This window comes from Rhinolophus sinicus, linkage group LG11 (genome assembly GCF_036562045.2).
Source record: "Rhinolophus sinicus isolate RSC01 linkage group LG11, ASM3656204v1, whole genome shotgun sequence".
NCBI lineage: Eukaryota > Metazoa > Chordata > Mammalia > Chiroptera > Rhinolophidae > Rhinolophus > Rhinolophus sinicus.
Window position 1 is genome coordinate 43,070,838 of NC_133760.1, and position 26,448 is coordinate 43,097,285.

The 26,448-nt window shown below is 37.6% G+C and overlaps 1 protein-coding gene across 11 annotated transcripts in view; it reads right to left on the reverse strand.

The window, feature by feature from the left end:
- CHD9 (chromodomain helicase DNA binding protein 9) overlaps window positions 1-26,448 on the reverse strand; it is a 177,749-nt gene that overhangs the window by 16,500 nt on the left and 134,801 nt on the right. For 7 of the 11 annotated variants that reach the window (XM_074314881.1, XM_019732338.2, XM_074314875.1 and 4 more), the window contains 12 exons: window positions 22,460-22,619; window positions 21,936-22,025; window positions 15,629-15,732; window positions 15,005-15,122; window positions 14,369-14,426; window positions 11,885-11,927; window positions 10,521-10,740; window positions 7,723-7,925; window positions 4,840-5,748; window positions 3,713-3,876; window positions 2,682-2,957; window positions 1,794-1,962 (listed from right to left, as the gene is read on the reverse strand). In XM_074314881.1, the coding sequence (XP_074170982.1) occupies window positions 1,794-1,962; window positions 2,682-2,957; window positions 3,713-3,876; window positions 4,840-5,748; window positions 7,723-7,925; window positions 10,521-10,740; window positions 11,885-11,927; window positions 14,369-14,426; window positions 15,005-15,122; window positions 15,629-15,732; window positions 21,936-22,025; window positions 22,460-22,619 (2,514 nt within the window). The remainder of the gene's footprint in view (window positions 1-1,793; window positions 1,963-2,681; window positions 2,958-3,712; window positions 3,877-4,839; window positions 5,749-7,722; window positions 7,926-10,520; window positions 10,741-11,884; window positions 11,928-14,368; window positions 14,427-15,004; window positions 15,123-15,628; window positions 15,733-21,935; window positions 22,026-22,459; window positions 22,620-26,448) is intronic. The other 4 variants (XM_074314878.1, XM_074314882.1, XM_074314879.1 and 1 more) reach the window with 3 other exon arrangements.

Sequence of the window (26,448 nt, forward strand, 5' to 3'; positions counted from 1 at the left end):
TATTTTCTTTAAGATCACTAACTGTTCAGTTGACAAATTAAATTGACCTTTCTCATTCCTCTTTTCAGTAGGCACTCAATAAAAAACAAAAAACAAAAAAACATAAACAAGAAAGTTCCATGCATTCAGTCCCTTTTTCCCAGTAAATAAATATTTATGAAAAAGCTATGTAGAAGGTACTATGATGGTTCAAAGATGAGTAAGACAGAGTTCCTCTCCTTAAAGAGTGCTGCACAATAGAACTCGCTTATAAAAAGGACATATTATTAAGGATGATGTCTTTTGTTTAAAATGGTTCACAGCGAGAAATGCATTTTCAATGTTTCAAAGAGAATTTTTTTTTTTTTTTAAGATTTTACTGGGGAAGGGGAACAGGACTTTTTTTTTTTTATTGGGGAACAGTGTGTACTTCCAGGACATTTTTCCCAATCAAGTTGTTGTCCTTTCAATCTTAGTTGTGGAGGGTGCAGCTCAGCTCCAGGTCCAGTAGCCGTTGTTAGTTGCAGGGGGCACTGCCCACCATCCCTTGCGGGAGTTGAGGAATCGAACTGGCAACCTTGTGGTTGAGAGTCCGTGCTCCAACCAACTGAGCCATTTGGGAGCTCAGCGACAGCTCAGCTCAAGGTGCTGTGTTCAATCTTAGTTGCAGGGGGCGGAGCCCACCATCCCCTGCGGGACTCGAGGAATTGAACTGGCAACCTTGTGGTTGAGAGCCCACTGGCCCATGTGGGAATCGAACCGGAAGCCTTGGGAGTTAGGAGCATGGAGCTCTAACTGCCTGAGCCACCGGGCTGGCCCCAAGGAGAATTTTTTAAGCAAGTCATGGGTATCCCTGAAAAAGGCGTTGCCCTTTGGCTTGTGGTGGAACTTTATCAAAGTCACTTCCTACATCTGTTTCAAAAAGGTACCTTAATTAATATGGTAAGGAATAACTAATCACAATGATTAAAAATCATTTTTGCATATAAAAGCACTTAGGAATGTCATACATTACAAAAAAAGGAAAGCTTTCATTATATCCACATAGTGAATTTTATTATAATCAGATTAACAAACTATTATGTTTCAAAATTATTTCAGTATACGACATTTTAGCTGTAATAATAGATTTTCTTAAAGCACCACTTTTAAAAACTATTCTGTTTATAAAAATGTCTCCTGGCTTCTGTCCTATGCTAATATGGATGAAAGGCCTTACATCAACCCCATTCATACATGACCACTAACCCCTAGTGCCTCCCCAGCTCAGTTCTTGATGTTGCCCACAATCTAGATTTACCTTTCCTAAGCAGGTCTGATGTTATACAAATCTCTCTCCAAGTGTTCCTTCCACGGGAATGAAAGCTTATCTTCCAGGGCTTCATCATAAACTATTCCTGTATCCCATAAATGCCTGGACTGTGTTGACTCTAAAGTATTTCTAAAACAACTAACTTTAACTTCCTCTACCAATCACCATTAATTTGTGATTTACCAGGTGTTTTTCTTTAAACTCCTAATTTGTTTTCATATTGAAATGCTATTAGAACTTTTACCTGTATAAAGCTACTTGATAAAATATTTCTACCCAAGCACATAAGCTCCTGAAACTAAACTGCCCTCTACACTTTAAAATGTCCTTTTAAAAGTTCCAATATTTATTTATAGTGAAAATTATACTGATTACCTTACAGACTTAAGAGAGGTTCCAACATTAAAGGACCAATGGATTTTTACTATGAGAGTAAATGAAAGAGGTTTTGGAAGTGACAGGAAGTATTTCATCCTGAGGCCACTGTTACTAGCATAGTCACCTGATCCTGGCACAGATTTGGGGAAACTGGCGAGGCTGGTCTCTGATGCACTCTGAAGCTCCCGAAGACGGGTGAGGTACTGCTGCTGTCCCAGGGCACAGTCTTCGCTGTCGAATGGTCTCTTCTGAGCAAGCCCTTGCTTCTGAAATGTCAACTTCAAACCACCTTCCTGTGAAACAAACACCATTATTCAGAAAGGAACAACTGAAAAAGTCTCATTGCAGAATATTAAGAGAAAATTCTAAGTAAAAACCCTGAAACATTAATCAAGTTCTCTTTTGCTCATAAGTTAATTGGAAAAAAAATTAATCATTTTCTACAATGCCTATTAAAATGTCTATCTTTAATGAAAACAAAACAAAACAAAAATGCCGGGACCATATACACTTTTATGAGCAAAAAAAAAGTTTTTCACATGACCAAGTACATTGTAACACTTTCAGCTTTGGACATTCGTCTCTATGTACATTATTCATATGATGTTTACCCTTGTTTAAGACACTGAGAAATCAATTAAGCTTCAAAAATCAGACGGAAAAATGAGGTTACTGATAACAGGGCATGCTAAATGTTTCAAACAAAAAGTGCACTGACACACCATTGAAATATGTAAAGAACCACAACAACTAGAAATTGTCAGACTGTTTAAGAAAGCATCTTGAGAAGCAGAAGGACTATTTTCAGAAGTATAGGCAGAGAAAAATATTTAATGATGATCCCTCTAGAATATTCAAGTTTAATGACCTGGATATCAAAAGGAAAACGATCCAAAAACCAGAAAACAAGTGTGTGAAGGAAGTAAGAGGAAGAGCAGGCAGCCATTTGCAGGAAAAGCATGCTGCACACCGCAATCGCAATCAGGTCCTAGGGCAATAAAAATAAACATACGTCTTTGATTTTCACTGTAAACTCCTTTTCTCGTACATGCTTCTTCACCTTTGACATCTGTGCCGACTGGTCATGTTCTTCTTTAACGCCGGCAGCACCTGGAGGAGTGGGCACACTGGGCTCGCTATGATCTGTAGCTGCGCCAGGGCTGTCCAGCAGCTTTGTGGTATAGAAAGAAGCCACTGTGTTGGCGTCGTAACTCCTTCTGGCTGAAGGCCACTTCCCTTTCAGAACTGTTTGACAAATACTGTCCAATCGGTTGATCATCACACGATCCTGGAAAAGCATGCAACATCAAAGTGTAATTTTCACAATCAGGCCAGACCTGTGGGGCTCGGCTCACATGGCTCCGAGCCTCGATGAACTTAACCCTGGTACAATGTATGTGCATTTGGTATGCACACAGGTTCTCTCTCACACACATATGACATCGCAGTAACAAGTTATTCAAATACAAATTCCCATTAGTGAAATTAAAAACTGTATTATATACTTTTCTATAGTCTTGTTTTTGTAACTACCAAAGTAATACAAGTTCTTTGTGAGAACTTCGGACAACTCAGAAATATATAAAAGAGTACAGAGTTCTCTACGCCCCCATTTCCCAGCTTCACTTGGAGAGGTTTATACTCTTGTACCAGTCACGTACTAGAAGAAGAATTGTATTAATTCAATTTCAACTGCTACCACTGAATGTACATGTACTTAAATGAATTTTTTCCCCGGGGTCACAGCTGGCTACAGTAAATTTCTTCAAGGAGACTCAGTTGAAAGCACTAATTTCATAAAGAAGCACTTGAATATTAACTTGTATATGAACATAAGCATTATCTTTCATTCTAAACATTCTAAGGTTATGTTGACAAGCATACACATTTAAGTAGACCTAATTTACTTGATAATAATACCAAAATGTCATCCTACATTTTATAGTGACCTATTTTTCTACATAATAAAAATATTTACCATTAAAGCAATATAAAAAATGTTCACAAAAAATGACCTATTCCAGCAAGAAATTCTTCTTTTACCTTTGGCCAATAGGAAGCTGCCAGCATGTATCCGCCTTGCAGGAAGTAAGTGGACTCCGGCGTCCCATTGTTCATCTGGAAACTATCCTGAGTCTCGTCCTGAGTGGTACTCAGTGATGCGACGCTTTCTTCGTCATAGGCATTCATGTGAGGGGTACCTTCTGCTACGAACAATTATAACTGTTTAAAAAAGACTGCATAAAACAATTTTACACATACTTCTCAAATCTTATGTAATTATTCAGATATATTTGAAAATGAAAAAAGAAGTAAAACAAATGGTAACAAAAGGAAAAAATTCACCTAGAATAAAATACTCATTATTTTTTAAAATTAGCACAAAAGCAAAAGAAGTGGCACTAAGGAGTTGGTGGACAAAGGGTTGACAAAACAGCCTTTTCTGCATAAAAATCTGACCCTCAGTTAACTCTCCAGGTCTGTTTCCCTGACAAAGAGAAACTGCTGATTGATGGACTGCTTCGGACTGGGAGGGTCACAAATACCTGGTGGGGATAAGAGAACTCTCTCAGTATAGGACTTTTACAGTGGGACATGTCCCTGTGGCATCCCTGAATGCTATGTCATGCCGATGGAGTCGTTCCAGGAGCCTGAGGCTCCTGTGAGGTGTGGAGGCTCTTCAAGCTGAGCGGACACTGCACCCACTAGATGTTAACTCACTCACATGTACGTGAACGGGCTGCTCGAGGGCCCTGCAGAAGAGGACAGCCTAACACTAGGCTACTGACCAGCAGGGCCTACCATGCTCTTATAGGCCTGACTGCTTCAGCTAAGAATCCTGGAGGCTGTAATAGAATAGTATCTTCATCTGCTCACTCATCAACTTTTTCCAGGAAAAATCGAATACTAAATGTAAGGCAATCACCAAGAAATAAAATGATTGTGAAAAAACGCTAATTCCTGTTTGATTAACCTATGTTCCAGTGCCTTGATTACGGGGCAGGAAGTGTGTGCCAGTAATTCTAGTTTCCTTTTCCATAGCGCTTCTCTAAGGAAACGTGTACACGTAAAATTTAAGCTAACCATTTTAAACACGGTTGAGTTATCTGAATCACTTCTCTTCACTTGAAATGCTGTCTCCAAATAGCAAAAGCACTTTATGCACATACCTCGCTTCTGGACTTCCTCTTCTTCACTGTCACTTTCTTCTGATGACGATGAGGAGGACGAGGAGGAGGAGGAGGACGAGGAGGAGGAGGAAGACGATGCGGAAGAACAGGAGGACGATGAAGAAGAACTAGAGCCTGATCGAGAGTGGGAACAAGAGGAGGAGGAAGACGAGGAAGACGAGGACCTGGAGGAACAGGACGACCGCGCAGAATCTGAGTCCGAATCCGAACTCGATTCTGATCCTCTTTTGCGGACCCGCTGTTTCTTAGAAGCTGGGTTTGGAGTTAAGGGTTCTGTTCGGGCTGCAACCATGCGTCTGTCTGCTTCACCCTTTCCACCAGGTTTCGGGTCTCCAGGAGCCTGTGGTAAAACACCATTCTTTGGACTTACAGGCTCAGATTTGATTAGTGTCCTGGTTTCCTCAGAAGACATAGATTCTTCTTCAGAAGACTGAGGCTCCTCTTTAAGGTTTTCACTTTTAACTTTCATCTCCTCTAGAACAATCCCTTTAGCTTCTAGGAGCCTAGGTAGAGAGGTAAGAGGAGAAGCAGACAGCGCTACTTGATATTGCTGTAAAAGTGGGGTAGAAGTCCTGGAATGAGCCATCTTACTTTGACTGTAGTTCCTCTGAGCTGCCATAAAGGAGAGTTCTGGATCACGAAGAATGTGATAGTCTGTTCGGCTCACCCCATGTTTAGCAGCTCCAATAAGCAAGTCCCTATCATGAGGGCCACATTCCCACCAGACTGGTAAGTCTGGATTTGGATGGCAAAGCTTCAATCGCTCAAACAATTGTGGATGTCGGAGGGCCTGTTCCCTTACTTTCCTTAGAAGTTCAATGCGATATAAAGTCCTAGAAGCACGTTCTTCTGTGATTGGCTGAATAAAAATATTTGGATCCACGAACTCTACATTAAAACAGAACAAAAATATTAAGCTCAAAAATACTTCATTATAGATTTAAAACAAATAACGTAACTTCCAAAATGTAATTTTATTCTATATCATTGTATAGTTTCCAGAATTTATTTTTAATATTCTTAAATGGGGAAATTGAATTTTTAAAAAGAAGTACTAAAAATCATATAACATACATAATATTGGATCTATAAAAAGTAAGTAAAACATTAAGACTGTTTTGGAAGTATATTAATAAAACTAGTTTACTTTAAAGAAATTCCCTATGAAGTAGGTTTTACTATTCAGTGTCTTAATAAAAGAGAAAAACACTCAAACTCACTTTTATAAATATAAATTAAAACTGTTAATACTCCATAAACAAACATAAGTCCACACATCCCTAACTGAAACCAAAGGCTTTCTTAAAATCTGCAGGAAACACGGGGACATTTTTCAAACACTGTATGAGATAGTTCAGTTTTAACATGCGACCTTCCTTCTGATGAAGTCATAGCTTTGTGAGCAGACATACAGATGGAGGGATATATTGAAACTCCCTGGTTTTTACAACTTTTCTGAAAGCCTAAAAGTAGTTCAAAATAAATAGTAAAAAAAGAAAAAGTAAATCAAGGACCAGTCAAAACTCAATATGTAACAAGAAACACGAGTGAGAGTGTCCCTGCTACTTCTAAGATTTAAGAAGGTGTACACATTCCATTAGCAAATAACTGTGATTATTTAAGACATAAAAGTATTGTTTTTTTCTTTCAATTTCTGCTATGTTTTCAAACAATTACTAGTTGTTAGGACACAGATACTGATTAAGTAGTTTGGACCTACCTAGTTCTTAGTTAAGAAGAACTTACGTCCTCGGGTGCTGTGAAAACTGACTGAGATATTAAGGGCACTGTGAACTGAGGAAGTTTGGGAAAGTGATCTAAGCAAAACATCCCACATTTCTAACAAAGAAAAGCTACCCTTTCAATCATCACTTAGTAATTAACCCTTTTCCCTTCTCTTTTATACCGGGAATAAAAAGTGATGAATTTATTCACTTAAATTTATATTGCTAATAGGAATTAAAAAATTAAGAAATGAGAGCCTCTTGGCAACTATAAATAATACAAGATAGTGCTTTCCCATATCCCTCTTCTTAAACCCATTTATGATATTACAATGGACCTTACAGTACACTAAAATCAACTCTGAATCATCTAGTATTTAGGTAATCAAGCGATTGGCTACTCTATTCAGTAGACTGACAACAAATTTGTTAGGAAATAAAATTAAAACAAACAAACCCACATAGAATTTAGATCCTTTTATGAGCCACTTGTATTTTTACTATGAAACAGGAGTTGGAAGCCGCTGGGTTTAGCAGCCAGAAACCATATTGAACAAAGAAGGAAGACAGTTGATTGTAACACAGCACTACTGAGAGGAACTGCTGACAGGATAAGCTATTTCTCTGGACCTCGAAAACCATGAAATTTACCTCAGAACAATTCCTTAGCTGAGCATTAGTACCTCCGATTAGTTGTCATTTTTTTTTTTTTGAAAGCCCTGAGTGATTTTTTCCTACTAAACCTTTTTACATGTTTTCAGTGGAGGCCTCATTTCCTGCAAAATTATTCGTGTAAAATGAGCCCTCTAGCACAGTTCCTGTAAGATGGACTAAAAATGTAGGTTAATGCTGTTTACCAAAAGCTACCCTTTATCTTCCACCTCCCTCAATCATAAATGTAATACTGAATAAAAACACTGGATATTTTCTCAAAATTCAACGTGGACCTTTATTTTATTTAGATCTCATTTTAATAGGGTTAAGGAAAAAGGGATTTTTAAGCATAGTTTATTTACAATGATGAAAAACTGCTGACATACTGAACTGGACAGTATTGAAATGAGAGTTGAAAATTTCTAGATTTTAGTGATTTTTTTTCTTTCACCTAAACAAGAAAAATAAGAAATTTTATACATACCTTCTTTGGAAGGAAGACGGCAAACCCTCCGACACATAGACATAAACGCATACAAATATTTCTCCAAGCTATCATCAGTTTTCTTATGGAGCCTAGCCATAGCTCTAAATTTTGTCCAATCAAACTGGCCTCTGTCAGGATCAAATACAACTCCAAACGTAGATACAACTCTGTAAAAGTCAGCTTCTTCTCTTCTTGTCCATCTATTTTTGAATCAGATTAAAGAAAAAGCCACATGGGTTACTGAAATATTTATTAATGCTCAATATAATAACTATAATAAACATTTGAAGCATTTCAAGTACTTTCAAGGATTAAATCCAGGGTTATTGCCTTGTAAATACATTTTAAAATACTACTAGACTCATCTGTCCAACCATTCTTCTTTTCCTTCAGACAATAGTTTTCTGCACATTTACTATGTGAGAAAATATGCATAGGGTACACGATATACTAAGACATGAAGACCCTCCTTTCAGGAAAAAAGATAAAACAATTCAAACATATTTATAATATAAGGTAGTATTTTATAGTTTTATGCATTATACAAGTCAGATTTTAGGAAAGCACAGAAGATGAAAGGATCAGTTTAGACTTAAGTGATCAAGAAACGCATCACAAAGTGGCATTTAAGATGGAATGAGGCTAAGATCATGGAGGGATGTTAGGAAGAGGGTTCAGAATAAGCAAAATAGGAAGTAATCTACATGTCTGCAGGATGACCAGTATTGCAGATTGATAAGGAGCTGGATCATACTGGGGACAGTGGGAGATAGGGTTGGGGGTCAGATTAGGAAACATTCTAAATGCCTGGTTAAAAATCATCTCTATTCAGTTCAAACCTCCTAAAGACACTTCAAGAGGGTAATATTTAACTCACACACCATAGATCTCCAAGCACAGCCTATTTATAGAAGCTTTTCCCTGCTTAACCCACAGGGTTGTTGTGTAGAGAAAAAGCATATGAGAAAGAACTTTGAAAAACATTAACTGGTGATTTTTATCAGTGATACATTAAGAAGATTAATGTAATGACGATTTAAAAATAGTCAGTCGAGGATACCAATCAAGTCATACGAATCTTGCACCTGGGTATTAAAAATAGGAATGGAAAACAAAGGATGAACTGAAATCCAACTACGCAGGTCACAAAATAAAAATGTCAGTGTCTACCTTCAAAGAATTTATAATTGAGATAGGAACACAAGACATAGAAAGGAGAAGATAAGTGTCATTAGAATATCTTCTATTATTGAGACAAAAGAGTAGTTTATATAGATAAGCGCTATCTGAGTGCAGAAAACAGAATACTGTGAGCTAGACTGGTTGAGAAAAAAATTAGTAAAGGTTTAGACATACGTTGAGCCTGAAGTATGGACTAAAGTAGGAAGAAAGATATTATTCCATGTGACAGGAACAACATAAACTTAGGATATTGAGTCAAGAATAAGTAGTACACTAAGGCTGAAGGCATAGTAATGGATAAAATTAGAAATGCATGCTGGAGCCTAAATTGAAGAGACTCTTGAATTGAGGCTTAAGAACTGAGACTTTATATCTATACTAAATAAGGAGCCACTGAATATCACGATAAATGAGTATTTTAGGAAGATCCTACAGTTGAGGGAAAATGTATACGGTAGAGTAAAGATGGCCACAAACTCTTTGCCCCTCCCTCTTCCTACCGAGAGGCGCAATCTATTTCACTTTCCCCTAGATTCTGGTTGACCCTGTGACTTTTTTGACCAACAGTAGGTGGCAGAAGTGACACTTTGTAACTGCTGAAGTGGGGACTTAAGAAATCTGCAGTTTTGGTCTTTGCCACTAGGAATGCTCTCTCTTAAAATCTGAGCTTCCAAGGGGCAGCCAGCACCAACTGCCAGCCAAGGGAGTGAGGCCACTTTGGACCTTCCAGCGGACGCTATCTGAAGCAGAGCTACTTGGTCAAGCCACTTCATTGTGAGAAATAAAAAACTGATGTTAAGTCACCATGGTTTGATACGGGTTGTTAATGCAATGACAGATAACGGAAAGTTACCTGTTTCAGTGTACCCTGTTTATAGAGGTAGCAGTATTTGAACATTACGTCTAGGATAGCTAAAATCTTAAGTATCAGACTAAGTAAATTCCGATACAATGAATGTACTCTAAATGAAACAGAAGAACAATGGTTCATCTTCCAGAGAACATTCAAGGATCCAGGTTTAACAAGGAGGCCAGGTTATTGCTAACCATTCCTATTCCTTTCCATGTACTCTGTTAAAAAAGTCAAAGCTTCTGAGATAAGAGTAGCTTCCCTGTTTCCTTAACAAGGTCTCTTGTAAAGAGTTCTATTTGTTCTCCTCTGACATAGTCATTCCAAGCATTCATACTGTATATAAAGCATGGATGGACTTGTCTTTCATACATTCTGATATTTCATAAAAGTCACAACGCAAAATAATATAGAATGGAATTTATTTCATGTAATTTATGTTTCGTTAATAATTTAATTCTTGAATTTGCTCTGTACCTTCATTTCTTTCATACTTTACTGTTCATAAACATGACAAAAGGATTAAAATATGAAGTATAGCTAGTACCTATAAAATGCAATAATTTTTATTAGTTTTACCATATTTGTGTATATACAAGAATGTGTGCAAGTATGGATTTATGCACACGTGCATAAAGCGTTTTATTTTGAACTTCTCCACTTATGTGTTTTTCACAAACTCATGAATCACACCCTAATGGCCTTCAGAATGAACCACTATACTTAGATACTATATACTGAAAATATAGTGCTATTGTCTTACCTCTGCTGTCTTTCTATCTTGGCTGCCATTTTAGGATTAAGAGTGGCTTCTTCATAAAGAGGCTGCATTACAGTGGCAGGCACTGAGAAAGTAGGTTGTATCTGCTGGACTTGTCTACTTTTATTGGTACGCTGATATGCAGTGATGAGACGCCTCAAACGTGTGGTTAAAGCTGACTGAGTTGGCCAATAAACTTTATCACCCTCCAACAGCTGACCATCTATATTTAAAGATAATTGTGTCAATTGAAAAAAAAAACTAGAAACAAGATTAAAAACAAAACTAAACATACTGTAATGAACCTTACAAAAGCAGCAAAATTTCCCTAGTTTCAAACATTGTTTTCTTTCAATCTGATATGAAAAAACAAAACAAAACTAATCTCGCATCATAAAAAAGTTTTAAGTATAGCTCTAATGTTGTGTAAAAACATTACAACAAACTTTAAGGCAACTCAAAGTAAGTAGGTCACAGTGGAATAAAGAACCACGATGTTATCTATTTAAAGAGAACTTTACATGCACAGAAAATATAAGACTTGCATTTCCAGGTCTAATACGTTGTAGTGTAGTGGCTGATGAATACTCAATGCTTTAACTTATGGAAGTTAAAAGTTAAACTGGAATCTATGAGAAGTTGAATACTGTAAACTCTTCTAACTGATATGTTCTGTATTAAATTTATCTCAATTTAATCAGAATCAAAATATTTTAAAAAGTCATTAGAGGAGAACATTTATAAAAATTCAGTATGACAATGCTGTAATTTTTAAACTTCTATATACCCAATATAGTGCAGGATCTAGCTCTCCGTTTCCAGGGTTGAATATTATACTTACATACACCATAATCAAGGGGTAATCATTCATGCTAAGCAAAACCTACTGTTTCGTTCTTAGTTGAACTACGGAAGAGTGAGGCTCGATTCCCCCTGGTTCCCAGGAGGGAATGAGTGTACTCTAGTGACAGTATTTTCCTATCTTGATATCAGAAAAAAGTAGAACACCCTGTACAGAAAAGGTTCGCAAAAACTGAGTGATAAAGAATGGTTCCTAATATGATAGGGAACTAATAAGCTGAATGGATTAACTCTGTAATGATGAAATCTTATGTACAATTTTAACAATCATGCCATAATGTCATTAATTCTTCTATTCTATAAAAGCTTACTGTGTCACTGCTAAACAACAAAAAATATTGTTAAATTCCCAATCAACTAGTATGTCCCATGATAATTACAACTGTCTTGAACAAAATTTCATATATATTTGAAATATTATAAAAATGTATTAGCTTTTTGACCTCATGGTATCATGAGAATGTTAATTTACAATAATACTAAGTAAAGAAATGAATGCAATTTACCTCCATCTGCTATAACAAGATCTCCTGGTGAGGAAACATCATCCTTTTAAAAGAAAACAGAAATTTGTCACAGGGTAATTGGGTCAAAATAAGAGAATCAAAATTTTTTGTAATAGAGAAATTTTAATGATTAATTTAGCAAAAATAAAAATGATCATTTCTTGTTCTAAGTTCTCACCCTTTTATACTTTTCTATTGTGTTTGACCAGTCATTACTAAAATTATTTCCTATTTTAAGATTCCTTTTAGGCCATTTTCTTTTCCTCCACTCTTCCTCTAACTGTAAAATATGCCTCAGGTTTTACTTAAAACTGTTTTTTTTTTTTTTTGCTGTTGTTGTTCTCTATACCAACTCTATTCATTCACGATCTATTCATTCTCATATTTCATTATTAGACAAACTTGAAATCTTTCCCAGCCTTGAGCAGTTTTGCTTATGCTGTATAACTACGTTTATCTGTCAATAGAGCACCTTCAATTAGATAGCCCAACATTCAACGTATCCGTAACTTTGGTGATTTTATTCCAGTGTATATTGTTGTTTTAGAAAAGCCTAAAGTTAGAATCATCATCCCTTTGTAGGTGGGTCCTTTTTTTCTCTGGTTGTTTTTAACATCTTCTCTTTTTGGTGTACGTGCAGTTTCACCAGGATATTTCTTAGAGTGGATTTAGTTTTATTTGTCCTGCCAAGAGTCACACTATTTCTTAAATCTGAAGATTCATGTCTTTCATCAAGTTCAGAAAAACCCTCAGCTGATCTCTCTTAAAATAGGGCTTCTCCCTTATGCTCTCTAGTATCTCCTTCTGGAATCCCTATTATACATATGCCAGACAAATTCACGCTATTCTCTTTGTCTCTAAAATTTTTTTATATATTCCTTTGCGTTGGTTATTGATTTATTGCCTCTCAGCTATAAATTTACTGTCTCCCATGCTTCTTGCTAGCCCTAAGAAACTAGATCTGGGCTCTTTAAATATCTTTTCTTAGCCAGCCAACATGATGTTAAGTTTTGTCAGTAGTGGGAGCTTGAGACGCTGTAGGAGGAAAGGGGGTTCACTTCCTAATTCTGGGGAGCTCCTCCATTGCTAGCTCCCCAGCACACACAGATTCCCCAATGCCAGCTCCTGGTGTTCAGGTAGCTTCTTTAGCACCTGCTGGCCAGCAGCTTTCCCTACAACCGTCCCCCCCACCAGTTTTACAGTGGAGTAACTCCAGTGAGACGCTTCCCCAGGAAAAGCTTCCTTGGCAACCCTAGAAGGTGGATTTACTTTTCTGCCATCCAATGAGCTGTGTCCAGGCCCCTCCATCCCCCAAAAGGCCAGGATCTCGGGGACGGGGCTCTTTCCTGGGTGCTCTGTCAGCCCTAGGAGTAGAGGCCATTCCTTTATTCGTTAGTTCTTTAACTTCTTACTACCCAGTCCCTCATTACTTCAACCCCCCCATTATAGTCAATAATCCTATACATTCAACTTTTCTTGTTCAAATTACAAGTGGTTTCTCTCTCCAGATTGGCCCGAAGTGATTAATCATGATCACTATGAATTATTTTCTCATATCTACTTTCTAAATCACTTCTTTCTCACGAACTGTGTCTAACCTCCTTCTCTAGTCAAATGTTTAACCTCTTTGTTGAGTTTTAAATATCAACAACTGTGCTTTCCACTTCCAAAGTTATATAATTCTTCTTCATATGTCCCTAGTCTTTTAAAATCGTATCTTATCTTTCTTTTCTTCCTGGTTCTTTCTTTAATGTCTTTAATCATTTAAAAATTTACCTCTTTTGTATTTCAATAGATCAATCACCAGACGTTCTTACAGGTCTAGTCTTGTTCTCTGTTGTTTTGGCTAACAATCACTCATGGTAATTTGTTCCTCATATAATGTGAATTTTTGGATGTTAACCTCATTTTAGGGAAGGCGTTATCTTCAGTACTCAACCCCTTTTAATATACAGTTTTTGCCTGAGTGTTCCTGGACCATGAAGATGAAGAAGAAAAATCAAACCATAAACTCATGAGAAGGCAGGCCTATGGCTATGAATTCTCAGGGGTGACAATTTTTCCCCTGAGAGTCCATGCTAAGACAAATTTCCTTGTAGTTTCCTTGTGCTGTTTGTTAGAATGGTCTGCCTTTGAGGGTTCTGATTTTACACAGGATTGCAGTTCTTACTGGCACACCAGCCTAACCCTCATCTCTTACTCTGCTTTGGGATTCTGCCCCTGGACACTGTGTTTCCTAGTTCCTGAGTATAGTATGTGTGCAAGTCCTACATTATCCACATGTCTGAACCAGCCTCCAACTTGTCTAGAAAAGGAGATCAGGTAAATTCAGAATGATTATTTGTGATCACTAACTTAGTTAATCTTCTAAGGAACAGAATTATGTATAATGAAAACATATGAATGAAAAACACACAAAAGTAAAAGCAAAGACACCACAGCATAACTAAAATCAAAGATCTGAAAATATGAATCAGAGCATACCTCTATATCATCTTTAAAGAGAGCTGGGGCAGGTTTGTATTCTGGGTCTTCCACATCCCTGTTAAAATACCAACAAACGCTATGTTAACTGTAGTGGACTTAAAATTTCTCTTGACAAGACAAACAAATAGAGTTTTGCTGGAAGGACTTTTTACTGTTAATGTCACCCTCAATTCTCTGTTCTCTACTCAGAGGAACCCAAGCCATAGCATAAAGGCTGTTAAATGGCAAGTCAGAAGAAAGCTAGTTTTAATTTACACACAAGTTCACATTTAAATGTGGGATTGTTAACCTTAATACAGCATCTTACTTTCCTCTTTTGGTAAGAAAAGAAGTATAATTAAGGCCTTAGAACTTGTATAATAAAGATCGCATTTCTCTTTAATTGTGATATTCTATCTTTATTCTTCCTTCTTATGCCCCTTGAATTTTATGGCCTTAATGGCCATGACCATTAATGGAAAAAAGAACTCATCAAAAGAATGAGTGTGGGGCAGATCCAGTCTCTTCCCTGATCATTAGCTCCTTTTGATTGTGAACTCCAATTGTCTTACTACTACATTATCTAAGATAAACCCAGTGACACAGAATACGCTGATAAGACGTAAGGAGAATGCATGACTGAGATGCTCGTACCCATCCATATAATCATTCGCCCTCTGTTCTGCAGCAACTGCTTTCTCATCAGGTTTTCCCACTCTTTCCAAAAAGCATAATGCTGGGTCTGCTCGGATAGTGTTGTATTTCTCATAACCTACAAGGATCACCAGACATGAAGTAAAAAAGATAAAAAGAAAGTTATATAGATACAATCACCTCTCATATTTATGGTAGATGATGATCCTTAAGAAACGATGTACTAAAATATCACAGGTTAAGCATGTTTTCTAGAAATTATCACAAATATTACATGATCTGGTAATATGTATATTTGAAAATTTAGATTAAATTTTATCACTTAAAATGAACAAAAAGGAAAAACTCATCACAGATACATTATACACTTCACATAAGAACTCCTCAGAGGGGAAGTTATGGGAGACTTATGTTCAAGAGGGGCAGGTCACATATGCCACTCTTTTCATGAGGAAATGCAGTCACTGACAGAGAGTATGGGAGTGTATGCTTTACATAATATATGTAATAACATGGCTGTTACTGGGATAAATCTGTAAGTAGAAATCAACAAACTGAGAATGAGAACTACGTCAATTATAACCTACATAGAAAAAGGCTGTGCATACGTGACTTTTCACTTACCATGCTTAAAAACTCCAATGAGGAGTGACTTATCGGCATCAAAATCCCACCACTGAGCAGGCACTTCTGAGTGGTCTGGTTCCGGGACCCAAACATCAATGTCACTTAGGAAAAACAAAACAAATTACCACGAATTAAAATCATAAAATTGAACAATATCAAGAAAGTCACTATAAAATGAATTAATATTCTTAAATTCAACAGAAGAAATAAGTTTCAACAAGGTTTACTTTACTGTTAAATAATGATATTCTTTTCACTGATTTCCCTTAGATACAGATAAAGGGCTCCACTGCAAAGTAGAGTCTTACGTCAGCAAACAACATTACAAAAATCACCTGGTTTAAATATTTCATTTTGCATACGAGGGGACGAAGGCCCTAAAAGGGCAAATAAATTCATTTAGGCTACAAAACACATTATGTCTCTTCTAGACTGCTATTGCTAGGAAAATACCCTGAAAAATTAAGAATTGCTTACTAGTGAAGGAAAATGGCAAGGTTTTGATTCATAATTTGATTAAAACACTCAAAGAGCTATTTCATGCTGTATATAAATAATACCATATCACAAAATGATAACATAATGAAGTATTAAAAACTGTAATACATTCTTGATGCTTTGGTAATTTGGCTATTTTCATGAGTATAAAACAACTGTGTTACCAGAGGGTAAGGGGGTGGGGGGTGGGAGATGAGGGTAAGGGGGATCAAATATATGGTGATGGAAAGAGAACTGACTCTGGGTGGTGAACACACATGGGATTTATAGATGATGTAATACAGAATTGTACACCTGAAATCTATGTAATTTTACTAACAATTGTCACCCCAATAAATTTAAATAAAAAAACAAAACAAAACAAAAAAAACAACAACTGTGGCACTTACAATTTTGCAAACATAATTTCCTTTTACAATGCTTATCACTTGGAATTATTTCCCCAGAAACCTCTGCAAGTAACACGTACAACACCTCTAAAAAGAAAAAGACACCACGTACGGAAGTACCGAAATGTTCACTTCTTTACCACGGCGATTGAAGCCATTATCTCCTTTAGCTTAGCACAGAGCAAATGTCTGACAATGATTAGTAAATGTATCATTAATTGATATATACACCATTCTTATATTTTTTTCAACAGTCAAAGAAGAGGTAGGGATTAGATAGGGTAAAATCCCTATTTCATATTCATGAATTATTAATTTTCAAAAACTCGGAAATGTAATAAAACATAACACAAATTATATTAAGTAGAATTTTATCTCTTTGTCTTGGCACTATAATTTCATAAATTAATAAAGGCCTATAGATATAAAGAAATGGGGAGTCTCCTACTTAAATTGTGTGGCAAAAGTTCATGAGTAAGTTGGTTGTCTTTGGGAATTCAAATTTTCATATATATAGAAATAATCTCATAAATGCTCAATATGTTCCTGGGTTAGTCCATAGGAACCCAGTATTTTACATTAATATAGTTGAAATAAGGGCATTTGCAATCAAAGAGAAAGACTTACAAGTTTAAAAATAAGACCAAAAAATGGGTAAGAAATCACTTTTTATTTTTCTTGTTTTGCCAGCAGAAAAAGTTTTTAACCCACGAATACAGAGAAATGGATAGAGAACTTTCTCTAGATTCTTAAAGAAATCTTTCTGCACTTAAATAAGCATCTTGTTATATCTAATTTTTCTTAAAAACAGAAAGGTCACAATCACAATATTTAATAGTTTGATGTAATAAAATAGAAAAAGAGGAAGAATGATTTGCCTATGGCAAAGATGAAAAAGAGATGAGGAAAAACACAAAGAAGATGTTTATTTTTGATTGTTTCCTTACCAGAGCTAAACAAAGCATAACTACAAAAAGGTAAAGGATAGAGGAAAGAACACTGGAGATAGGATCCCCAACAATGGAGATAGGATCCCCAATGGGAAACACAAAGTGTGGGTCAGATAGTTCCTATCACCAACCATCAGGTGGCACTGTACCCCCAAAACAGAAAAGGCACTCAGAACATACCTAGCCTTCCAATGCAAGTACCATATGAATGAATGTTCATTGTCCATTACATGCTAGGCAATGGAACATATTAAGGTGCATGTGCTCCTGTTGATTTCTGTTTTTAAAGATTCAGTTCCCTGATGTCGCTTACATAAAGCCTTCTTTCACTTCCGCAAGCTAACTCATTCATCCAAAATGTATTTAAACAGCACTCCCTATGTGCCATAACAGCAACAGTAAGACAGAGCCCTGCCCTTGTGAAGAGGTCCTGCACTGCTGTGTGACGAGTGCTATGACACTGGGTATGTGCCAACCAGACCTGAGAGGTCAGGAAAGGCCGAGCTGGTGTCAGGTGGGCAGTAATGGGGGAGAATGGAGGGAAGGGGGAAACAGAATGTTCCAGCAACAACGCAAAGGCCTGGCAATGATGGCACATTTGAGAAATGTGTGTCCGAAGTTCAGAAGAGGGATGTGGGCTGGAGACAGATTTAGAAGACATCAGTTTAGAAATAAAAATTGATGCCTCAGAGAGGATAACACCCAAGAACAGTTAAGTGACAAGGAAGGCCAATTTGAAGACATTTCTAAGACAGGTAGAAGAGGTGGCTAGAAAGCAGCAAGAAGCAAGCTAAAAAGAAAATCTATAGGAGAATGGCATCACAGAAGCATTTTAAGAAGAAAGACGTCAATAAAGGTAAAGTAAGAAAAGCAATGATGTATGCATCAAATTTAGCCTCCAAAAATGTGGAGAACTTCTTAGAGTGGGAGGTGGAATGAGGGTGTAGGAGTGAATTGTGGTGAACTGCACAGTGAGGGGGAGAGGAGAAGGAGAGGGCAAATACAGATACTTCTTAGCAGTCTGGGTGTGAAATCAAGGAAAGTAATAATATGGTAGTAAGGAGACAGGGGGTCCACAAGTGACTGGGCGAGCAAGTAAGTGTTCTTTGAGGGAGATGTAAACGTTAAATGAGAAGCCCGAGAGGGGGAGATTAATGACAGATGGAAACATGGGGATAATTCAGAGAGAGCATACCTGGGAAATCATACATGGACTGGGCCCAGTCAGGCCAAGGGTAAAGAGCAGTCAATTAGGCAACAATTATTTACTGGGTGTTACTACTTCCCAGATTCTAGGAGCTGGGAACACAATGATCAAGTAAGACAGACAGCATACTTAACTTTCAAGCAGCTTGAATTATAATGGGAGAAAGACCATAAAAAAATAAATATGTTTTTCAATAGTAATAGGTATCATGAACGAGAATAAAATAGGGTTCAGTAGTCCTGAGAGACTGGGGGGCTGCGTTAGCTAGGGTGGACAGGGAAGGCCCATGTGAGGAGGCAAAACGTCAGCTGCGACCCAAAGAACTTGAAGAAGCAGTGCTGTGGAAGATCGGAGGAAAGGGTATTTGGAACAGGAGGAACAGGACAGAATGAGCTTGACATGACAGGCTGAAGGAACAGAAACACCAGTGTGGCTGGAGCACTGTGGGTAAGTGACAGAGAGAAGGAAGAGGTCACAGAGGGGTGCAGGGACTGTAGGCCACCAGGAGTCTGGATTTTATTTTAAGAGAAATGCAAAGCACCTGGAAGGTTTGAACAAGAGTTGCCATGGCCGGACTTTTGCTTCAGAAAGAGCACTCTGGCTGCTGTGTGAAGGTCAGACTGTCGAAAGGCCAAGCAGAGGCAGAGCCCCAATCAGGAGACTGCTGCACAAGTCTAAGCATGAGATAATGGTGGCTTGGATGGGGGATTAGCACAGGAGATGGCGAAAAGTGCTCAGGTTTGGCACATTCCTTGTTGAGCTATCAGAGCTTCCTGCAGGGTCTAAGGAGTCCTAGGGCAACTAGGACGGAGAAGGCTTTTATGTGGGAAGGTGGGAGGGAAAGGATTGAAAATAGAAGATTTGGGAGAGCCAGGGAAGGTGTCACTTCGACTTTCAAGTGGACATGCTGGGAGTCAGCTAATAACTCAGAGCTTAGAGCGCAGGTGACAGGTCTGAGAGGAGTATGTGAATCTGAGTCATCTGTTTACAGATCACATTTGATATGATGAGGATACATGAGTTCACCTAAGGAGAAAAAATAGACAAGAAAGAGAGCTGAGGACAGAGTTTGGTCCGTCCATCATTTAGAGATATGGTAGAGGCACAAGAGCTCGCAAAGGGAAAAGGACAACTAGGTGGAGATAGGAGCATGAAGATCCACAGAAGACAGCCCTTCCAAGGAGTAGAGTTATGTTTAGAGAGCCGATCACACTGTAGGTCACTAGAGGCCTTGTTAACAACCATTTCCGTGGGGTAGTGGGGTTAAAGGTTAAGTGGAACAGGTTGAAGAGAAAAATGCAAGGTGAAGAAGAGAGAGTAAACACACAGACAACTCTTCAGAGAAGTTTGGTGTGAAGGTGAGCATAGCAATGGAGTGGTGGGGTGTAGGTTACAGGAATTATTCTTTTTTTTTTAAGGGGAATAGGACTTTATTGGGGAACAGTGAGCACTTTCAGGACTTTTCTCCAAGTCAAGTTGTTGTCCTTTCAATCTTAGTTGTGGAGGGTGCGGTTCAGCTTCAAGTTGTTGTTCTTTAAGTCTTAGTTGTGGAGGGCGCAGCTCAGCTCCAGGTCCGGTTGCCTTTGCTAGTTGCAGGGGGCTCAGCCCACCATCCCTTGCGGGAGTCGAACCGGCAACCTTGTGGTTGAGAGGACATACTCCAACCAACTGAGCCATCCGGGAGTTCAGTGGCAGCTCAGCTCAAGGTGCCGTGTTCAATTTTAGTTGCAGGGGGCGCTGCCCAGCATCCCTTGCAGGAGTGGAGGAATTGAACTGGCAACCTTGTGGTTGAGAGCCCGCACTCCAACCAACAACTGAGCCATCCGGGAGGCAGCTCAGCTCAAGGTGCCGTGTTCAATCTTAGTTGCAGGGGGCAGAGCCCACCATCCCTTGCGGGACTCGAGGAATTGAACTGGCAACCTTGTGGTTGAGAGCCCACTGGCCCATGTGGGAATCGAACCGGCAGCCTTCGGAGTTAGGAGCACGGAGCTCTAACCGCCTGAGCCACCGGGCCGGCCCAATTATTTTCTTTTTTAAGTGAATGATATTAAGGCATGTATGCAGGCCAGGAGAATGATTCGGTAAGCGGGGTGGGGGGGATGATGATTCAGAAAAAAGATGGCTACAGGAGTAAAGTCCTTAACAGGTAAAAGTTCCAAGGCACACGGATTGCCTTAGGAGGAGGGACGTTTCTACTGTATTCTGAGGGAAGGAACAGGTGGACACACCTGGGAGTAGAAGGGTAGCTATTGGGTGATTGTGGCTATTTTCACCATGAATTAACAGCCCTCATTAGGAGAGGATGGTGGTGATAGGGTTAGAGGAGAGAGGTGTGGACAGAGGAGAGAGGTGTGGACTGGTCCTCTTAAAGAGTAGGAAAGTGAATTTACTGGTCACAGTGGTTAAAAAGTCTGTTTGTGATGAATATCATTCGGGATCAATGCTCATGAATTTGAAGTGAGTCACTTCAGCAGGGTTGCCTGAATTTTCTCCAGCAATGTTCAGCTGCACAGGTGTAGGCCAGAAGTAAATGGACAGTGGGGTTTACCCTGAGTTGGAGTTGTGCCATGTGAGTAGAACAGATGGACAGGCAGGCAAAGGATGCTAGTTAATGATTAGAGTGTGGGACGACAAAACATATGCTGAGTAACAAGGAAAGCAGGGGCATGACAGTGGGGGTAGACAGTCAGTGGTGAGATGAAGGACATCGTGATGAAGTTACAGAGCAGAGTGAAAAGTACCCGAGTCAAGTGAGTTTGAAAAAAGGAAGTAATTGTGGAAATTTAAGAGGTAATGCTGTTATTGAGAATGGCAAGCTTAAGTATATGACTGAGTGAGTATGTGGCTTTGGAGGGGAGAAAAAATGATGATTGTAGATAAACGTCAAAGAACTGAGAGACGAAGGTGTGGGATGGCTCATCTGTGGACAAAGTCAGTCACCACAAAACCTCTTCTATTGTAATGAGTGGGAAGAAGAGAAGAATGGGCATAGAAAGGTTAAGTTTCAGATTTGCTGCTAAGAAGACACTACTACTGATGTCACTATTGTTATTATGTTATCACATTCAGTGACAGAGCCAAAGATGAGATTAACAGAAAAAAGGCAACAAGTTGGTAAGGATTCATTCTCTAAGTTTGGTGGATTTTTCTTCTTGTGAATTTCACTAACTAATGAGCCACTTAATATACAGTTTCCTGGTCATATAATTTTTGCCTAATCACGTTATTGAAAAATAAATATAAACAAGTATTTCATTTACCTTGCATCAACTCCATCAAATACTTTCTGACACTCACTTCCGATGACTTCTTGCTTTAGATAATACAGCATTCTTACACGAAGCAAAACTCTAATAATGAGGGAAAAGAAATCAAAAGAAACAAGATACTAATCATTAAAGAAAATCCATCCGTGGGGTTTAAATTAGATAAGAATTTATATACAGAATTTTTATAATGAAATAATAACTTCTGATTAAATAAATCTTATTACTACCATATATATAAAATAGGTTTCTCCAAAATCTTCATAATCATCATTATTTAATATCCAAGTAAGATATAATGAGATCATTTGGAGGCCAGTTTTATTTCTCTCTCTGTTGATGAAAACAGTGACACAAGAGGTACCTTGATTTGCTGAAGGGATACCCTGTAAGATTAAGATTAGGATTGGTCCTAGACCACACTGTCTCTACACTCAAAATCAGCATGCTTTAAATTATTAATAAATTCAATAAAGTAAACTTTTAACGAGTTGTGTTAAAAACACTCCACTACTTACTTATTACAGTGGTGTTTTATATGTTTTTTGTAGCCTTCATCTTGAAGTAGCTGCTCAGGATTATATTTTCGAAGCCATTCTGCTTTCTGGATATCAAATGAGCTTGTCTGGGTCTTTACTTTCTTCCCTTTTCGGCCCCTGGGTACAGGGGCTGATAGGCCTGTTAAAATAAGAAGGGCATGTCATATCAGGAACCATTTGTACAAAAGATCTGCAATTTGAAACATTTTTTCAATCCCAGAAATTTCTGGAGATGTTCAGAGGTCTATGAAGGCTCTACAGAGATCTTTAAAATATTAATGGTAACTATAATACTGATCCAAACACGAGATATGGGTTAACATAATGATTTCACACACATATTAACACAATTTCCCCCAATAATTCTTATATCTCACTGATTACATATCATTGATTATATATCATTGAATGACTATATATCATTCTGATTTTCTTTTTGTGTTCCAAATCACAGTATTTATTTCCAAATGTAAAAACCAAATGATAAAGCTTTCCGTCTGCTTTACTTTTGCTTCCCTAGTTACAAAATAATAAGTTTTGGCTTCAACTTTCAAAACTGGTTTTACTAATAACATGGATTAGGTTTACCCATTACGGTTTCCTGTTTATTTCTTTGACATTTTGGTTTTCAATATTTCAAAAATACATTAAAGAATTCCCACTCTTCATCTTAACATATTCTGTATTTGGTTAGTTTTTTATTAAAGGAAGTAACATATAGTTGATGTCCAATTCACTCTTTCCTTCCCAAAGAAAATCACTTAACCTGAATATGTTTTTTCATTACATGAATGTTTATACTCGAATGTTGGAGAAATGTTTAGTATTTAACAGTTATGACATATTATACACGGAATTCTGCAACTTATTTACTACTCTCGATATTGAGATTAATACTTGCTGATTCATGAAGCTCTAATTCATCCATTTGAATTGCTGTGTAAAATTCTATTGTATGACTATACCACCTCACATTAATCTTCCATGATACTTTAGTTGTTCCACTTACAATTTTTCACAATTACTAATCATGGAGTTTTTCACTCTTCCTTTCAATTCTTGCCTCATATATCTTTTCCTTGCTGTATTCTACCAACTAGGATTTGCATCATAGTGGTAAAGAGAAGAACTATGTGCATTTGCCCTTTTATCCTTAAAATTTTGGCGGTTTTTGCCTTTATATTTTGAGGTCATTTTGTTTGGTGCATACAAATTCATAATTATATTTTTTTATGGATTGGTCTTTTTTATTACTAGGTACTGTCATTTTTAAAATCCCAATTAATGCCTTCTATCTTAAACTTTATTTTGTTCTACATTAATGTTGTTTTGTATTCCAGTCCTCTTCACCATTGTTGGTTTGAAAACTAAACAGTATACAAATATGTATACTTAAATTTTTCTAATAAAACCTGTAGGCATTCTATACTTTAAACTTGTCCCTAACAAAATGTTCTCATATTTTTCATTTAATCCGACTTACTTTTTGTTTCTGCTACATGTAACTTAGAATTTATTGGAGGTCTGTTTGCTTTAAATGTTTCTATAGCACTTTACTCTTCTTTCAAAACCAAAATACACTTGAAATATTTTTGAAGATATTAATGATAGTTTTTTAAAAGTTTTCTTCTCCTTTTATAGTTTCCTTGTTTATAGTTTTCTTTGTTTCCTTCAACTTCATTTTCAGGGTTTGTTCTTGGTCTCTATCTCTCACGTTGGAGGCTTTCCTCAGATATGATATCCTCGGTTGTTTGCTCATATTTCCGAATGGCAGTACAAAGGGCTGACAGGTCATCTGAATGGGTGGAGCTAACGGACTGGACTCACAGAAGGGTAATCTTACTGGTTGTTTCCTGTCATGATCTTGAGGTTTGGCCTGGTGAGATTCAGCACAGAAAATTCCTCGGTTTTCTTCTTTGAGTAGGGTATTGTCCAGTATACAGACGTCATTTAATCCCCATTTAGTAGCTCCATACCCCAAATACCAATGCAACCCAGAGATTCTCTATTGTACCCTCTCCAGGGAATAAACTTTCAGTCAGTCTTCATCCTGGCTCCAAGGAGTTGAAGAGGGCATGTAGGGATCTAAGCCCCTTAAACAACTTTTAATCATAGCCTTTGTCCTTTAATCCCCCCTCCCTTTCGGAGGTTCCTGATGTCATAAACTCGTGAAACACCTGGGTAGTATATGAAGCACATCAGTGCATTATTACCTTTTCCCATGCTGACCTAAGATTCAGCTCTCTCTGGTTCGTTAAGTTAGTTATCACTAATTCCAAAATTTTGTTACTATTTCTTCTCCCATTAGCTCCACTTTTGAAGGTTTGCGCCTATTTATTTTTTAATTATGGAATTAATCATATACAAAAATAGTTGGAATTACATGATGGATCACCATGTTCCATCATTCAACATCAATAATTATCAACCCATAGCCGATTTCATTTCATCTCTACCCTATTAACTCCTAACCGCTCACATTTTTAGAAATACATCTAACACATCAATCATTCTATCAATGAGTACCTGAGTATCTTTTTTCTTTATAAGAGATAAGGCCTCCTCTAAAAAAACAAAAAACAATACCATTATCAGCCCTAAGAAATACAATACTTCCTTAATAGTTGGTAGTCAAATTTACAACTGTCTAATAAACATAATAAAAAATTTTCCCTGGGTTGTTTGTTTCAATCAAGATCCAAATAAGGCCTACACACTGCAACAGGTTGAAGACTCTTAAATCTCTTTTAGGTCATAGCAAGGTTTTCAATCTCAGTGCTAGACGTGCTGCTCAACTTATGATGGGGTTATATCCTGATAAACACATTATAAGTTGAAAATATCTTGTCAAAAATACATTAATACACCTAACCTATCGAACATCACTGCTTAGCCCAGCCCACCTTACACGTTCTCAGAACACCTATATTAGGCTACAGTTGGGCAGAATCATCTCACACAATGAATACAACAGAGAGTACTGGTTGTTCACCCTCGTGATTGCCTGGCTAGCTGGGAACTGTGGCTCGCTGCCCCTGTCCAGCATTATAAGTATCATGTCGCATATTGCTAACCCAGGAAAAGATCAAAATCCCAAATTCCAAATAAGGATTCTACTGAATGTGTATTCTAGTCTTTGCACACCATTGTAAAGTCTAAAAAGTCGTAAGTCAAAACCATCTTAAGTCAGGAACCATATCTGTTGGTGTTTTGAGCTGCACAGCTCTTCATTGTGGGGTGCTCTGGTGCATACTTGGCCTCTACCCACTAGATGCCAATAACATGGTCAAAGTTGTGACAACCCAGGGTGGGGACGGGATTCAGGCACAGAATCATGTACAGCTGAGAACCACTGGTTTATAGATCCCCAATCCATTTCCTCTCCTCCCAGTATCTGTTGAAAAAACTAGGACTTTTGCCTGTGGAATTTGTCAAGCTTAATGCCTTACTATGTTTTCTTTATTGACATGTAAGTGGGGTTCCAAAGAAGAGTAGAATTATATTTCTGTGAATCTTCTCTTTATCAGAAGTCAGCTCTTCACATGAATAATGTCATTGCCTCCTATTAAGCTAGGCCTCCAATGACCACCCTATTCTACAATAGGTGCTTTCTGTTATTCTCCATCTCAGCACTTACTTACTTCTCAGTACTTACCTCAACCTTTAATTATTTAGTTAATTCACCTAGATTTGTATTATGTCTGTCTACCTCACCAGAATGTAGGGCCCATGAGCTCAGGGATGTTGTATATCTTGCTTCTTCTTATCTTTCAATACCACGCACAAGAAGCACATAGCAAGTACTTCAACAGGTATTTGTTCATTAAATAGAACAAAATTTAACACAGCTTTAAGGGCACATTAACGTTTTTATCTTTATTAAAAAATACAATTATTTTATGCTATGAAATAATTATTTGATGCAGAAAAGAATGTTGTTACCGATGCTGTGGAGAAAAAGTCCTTGT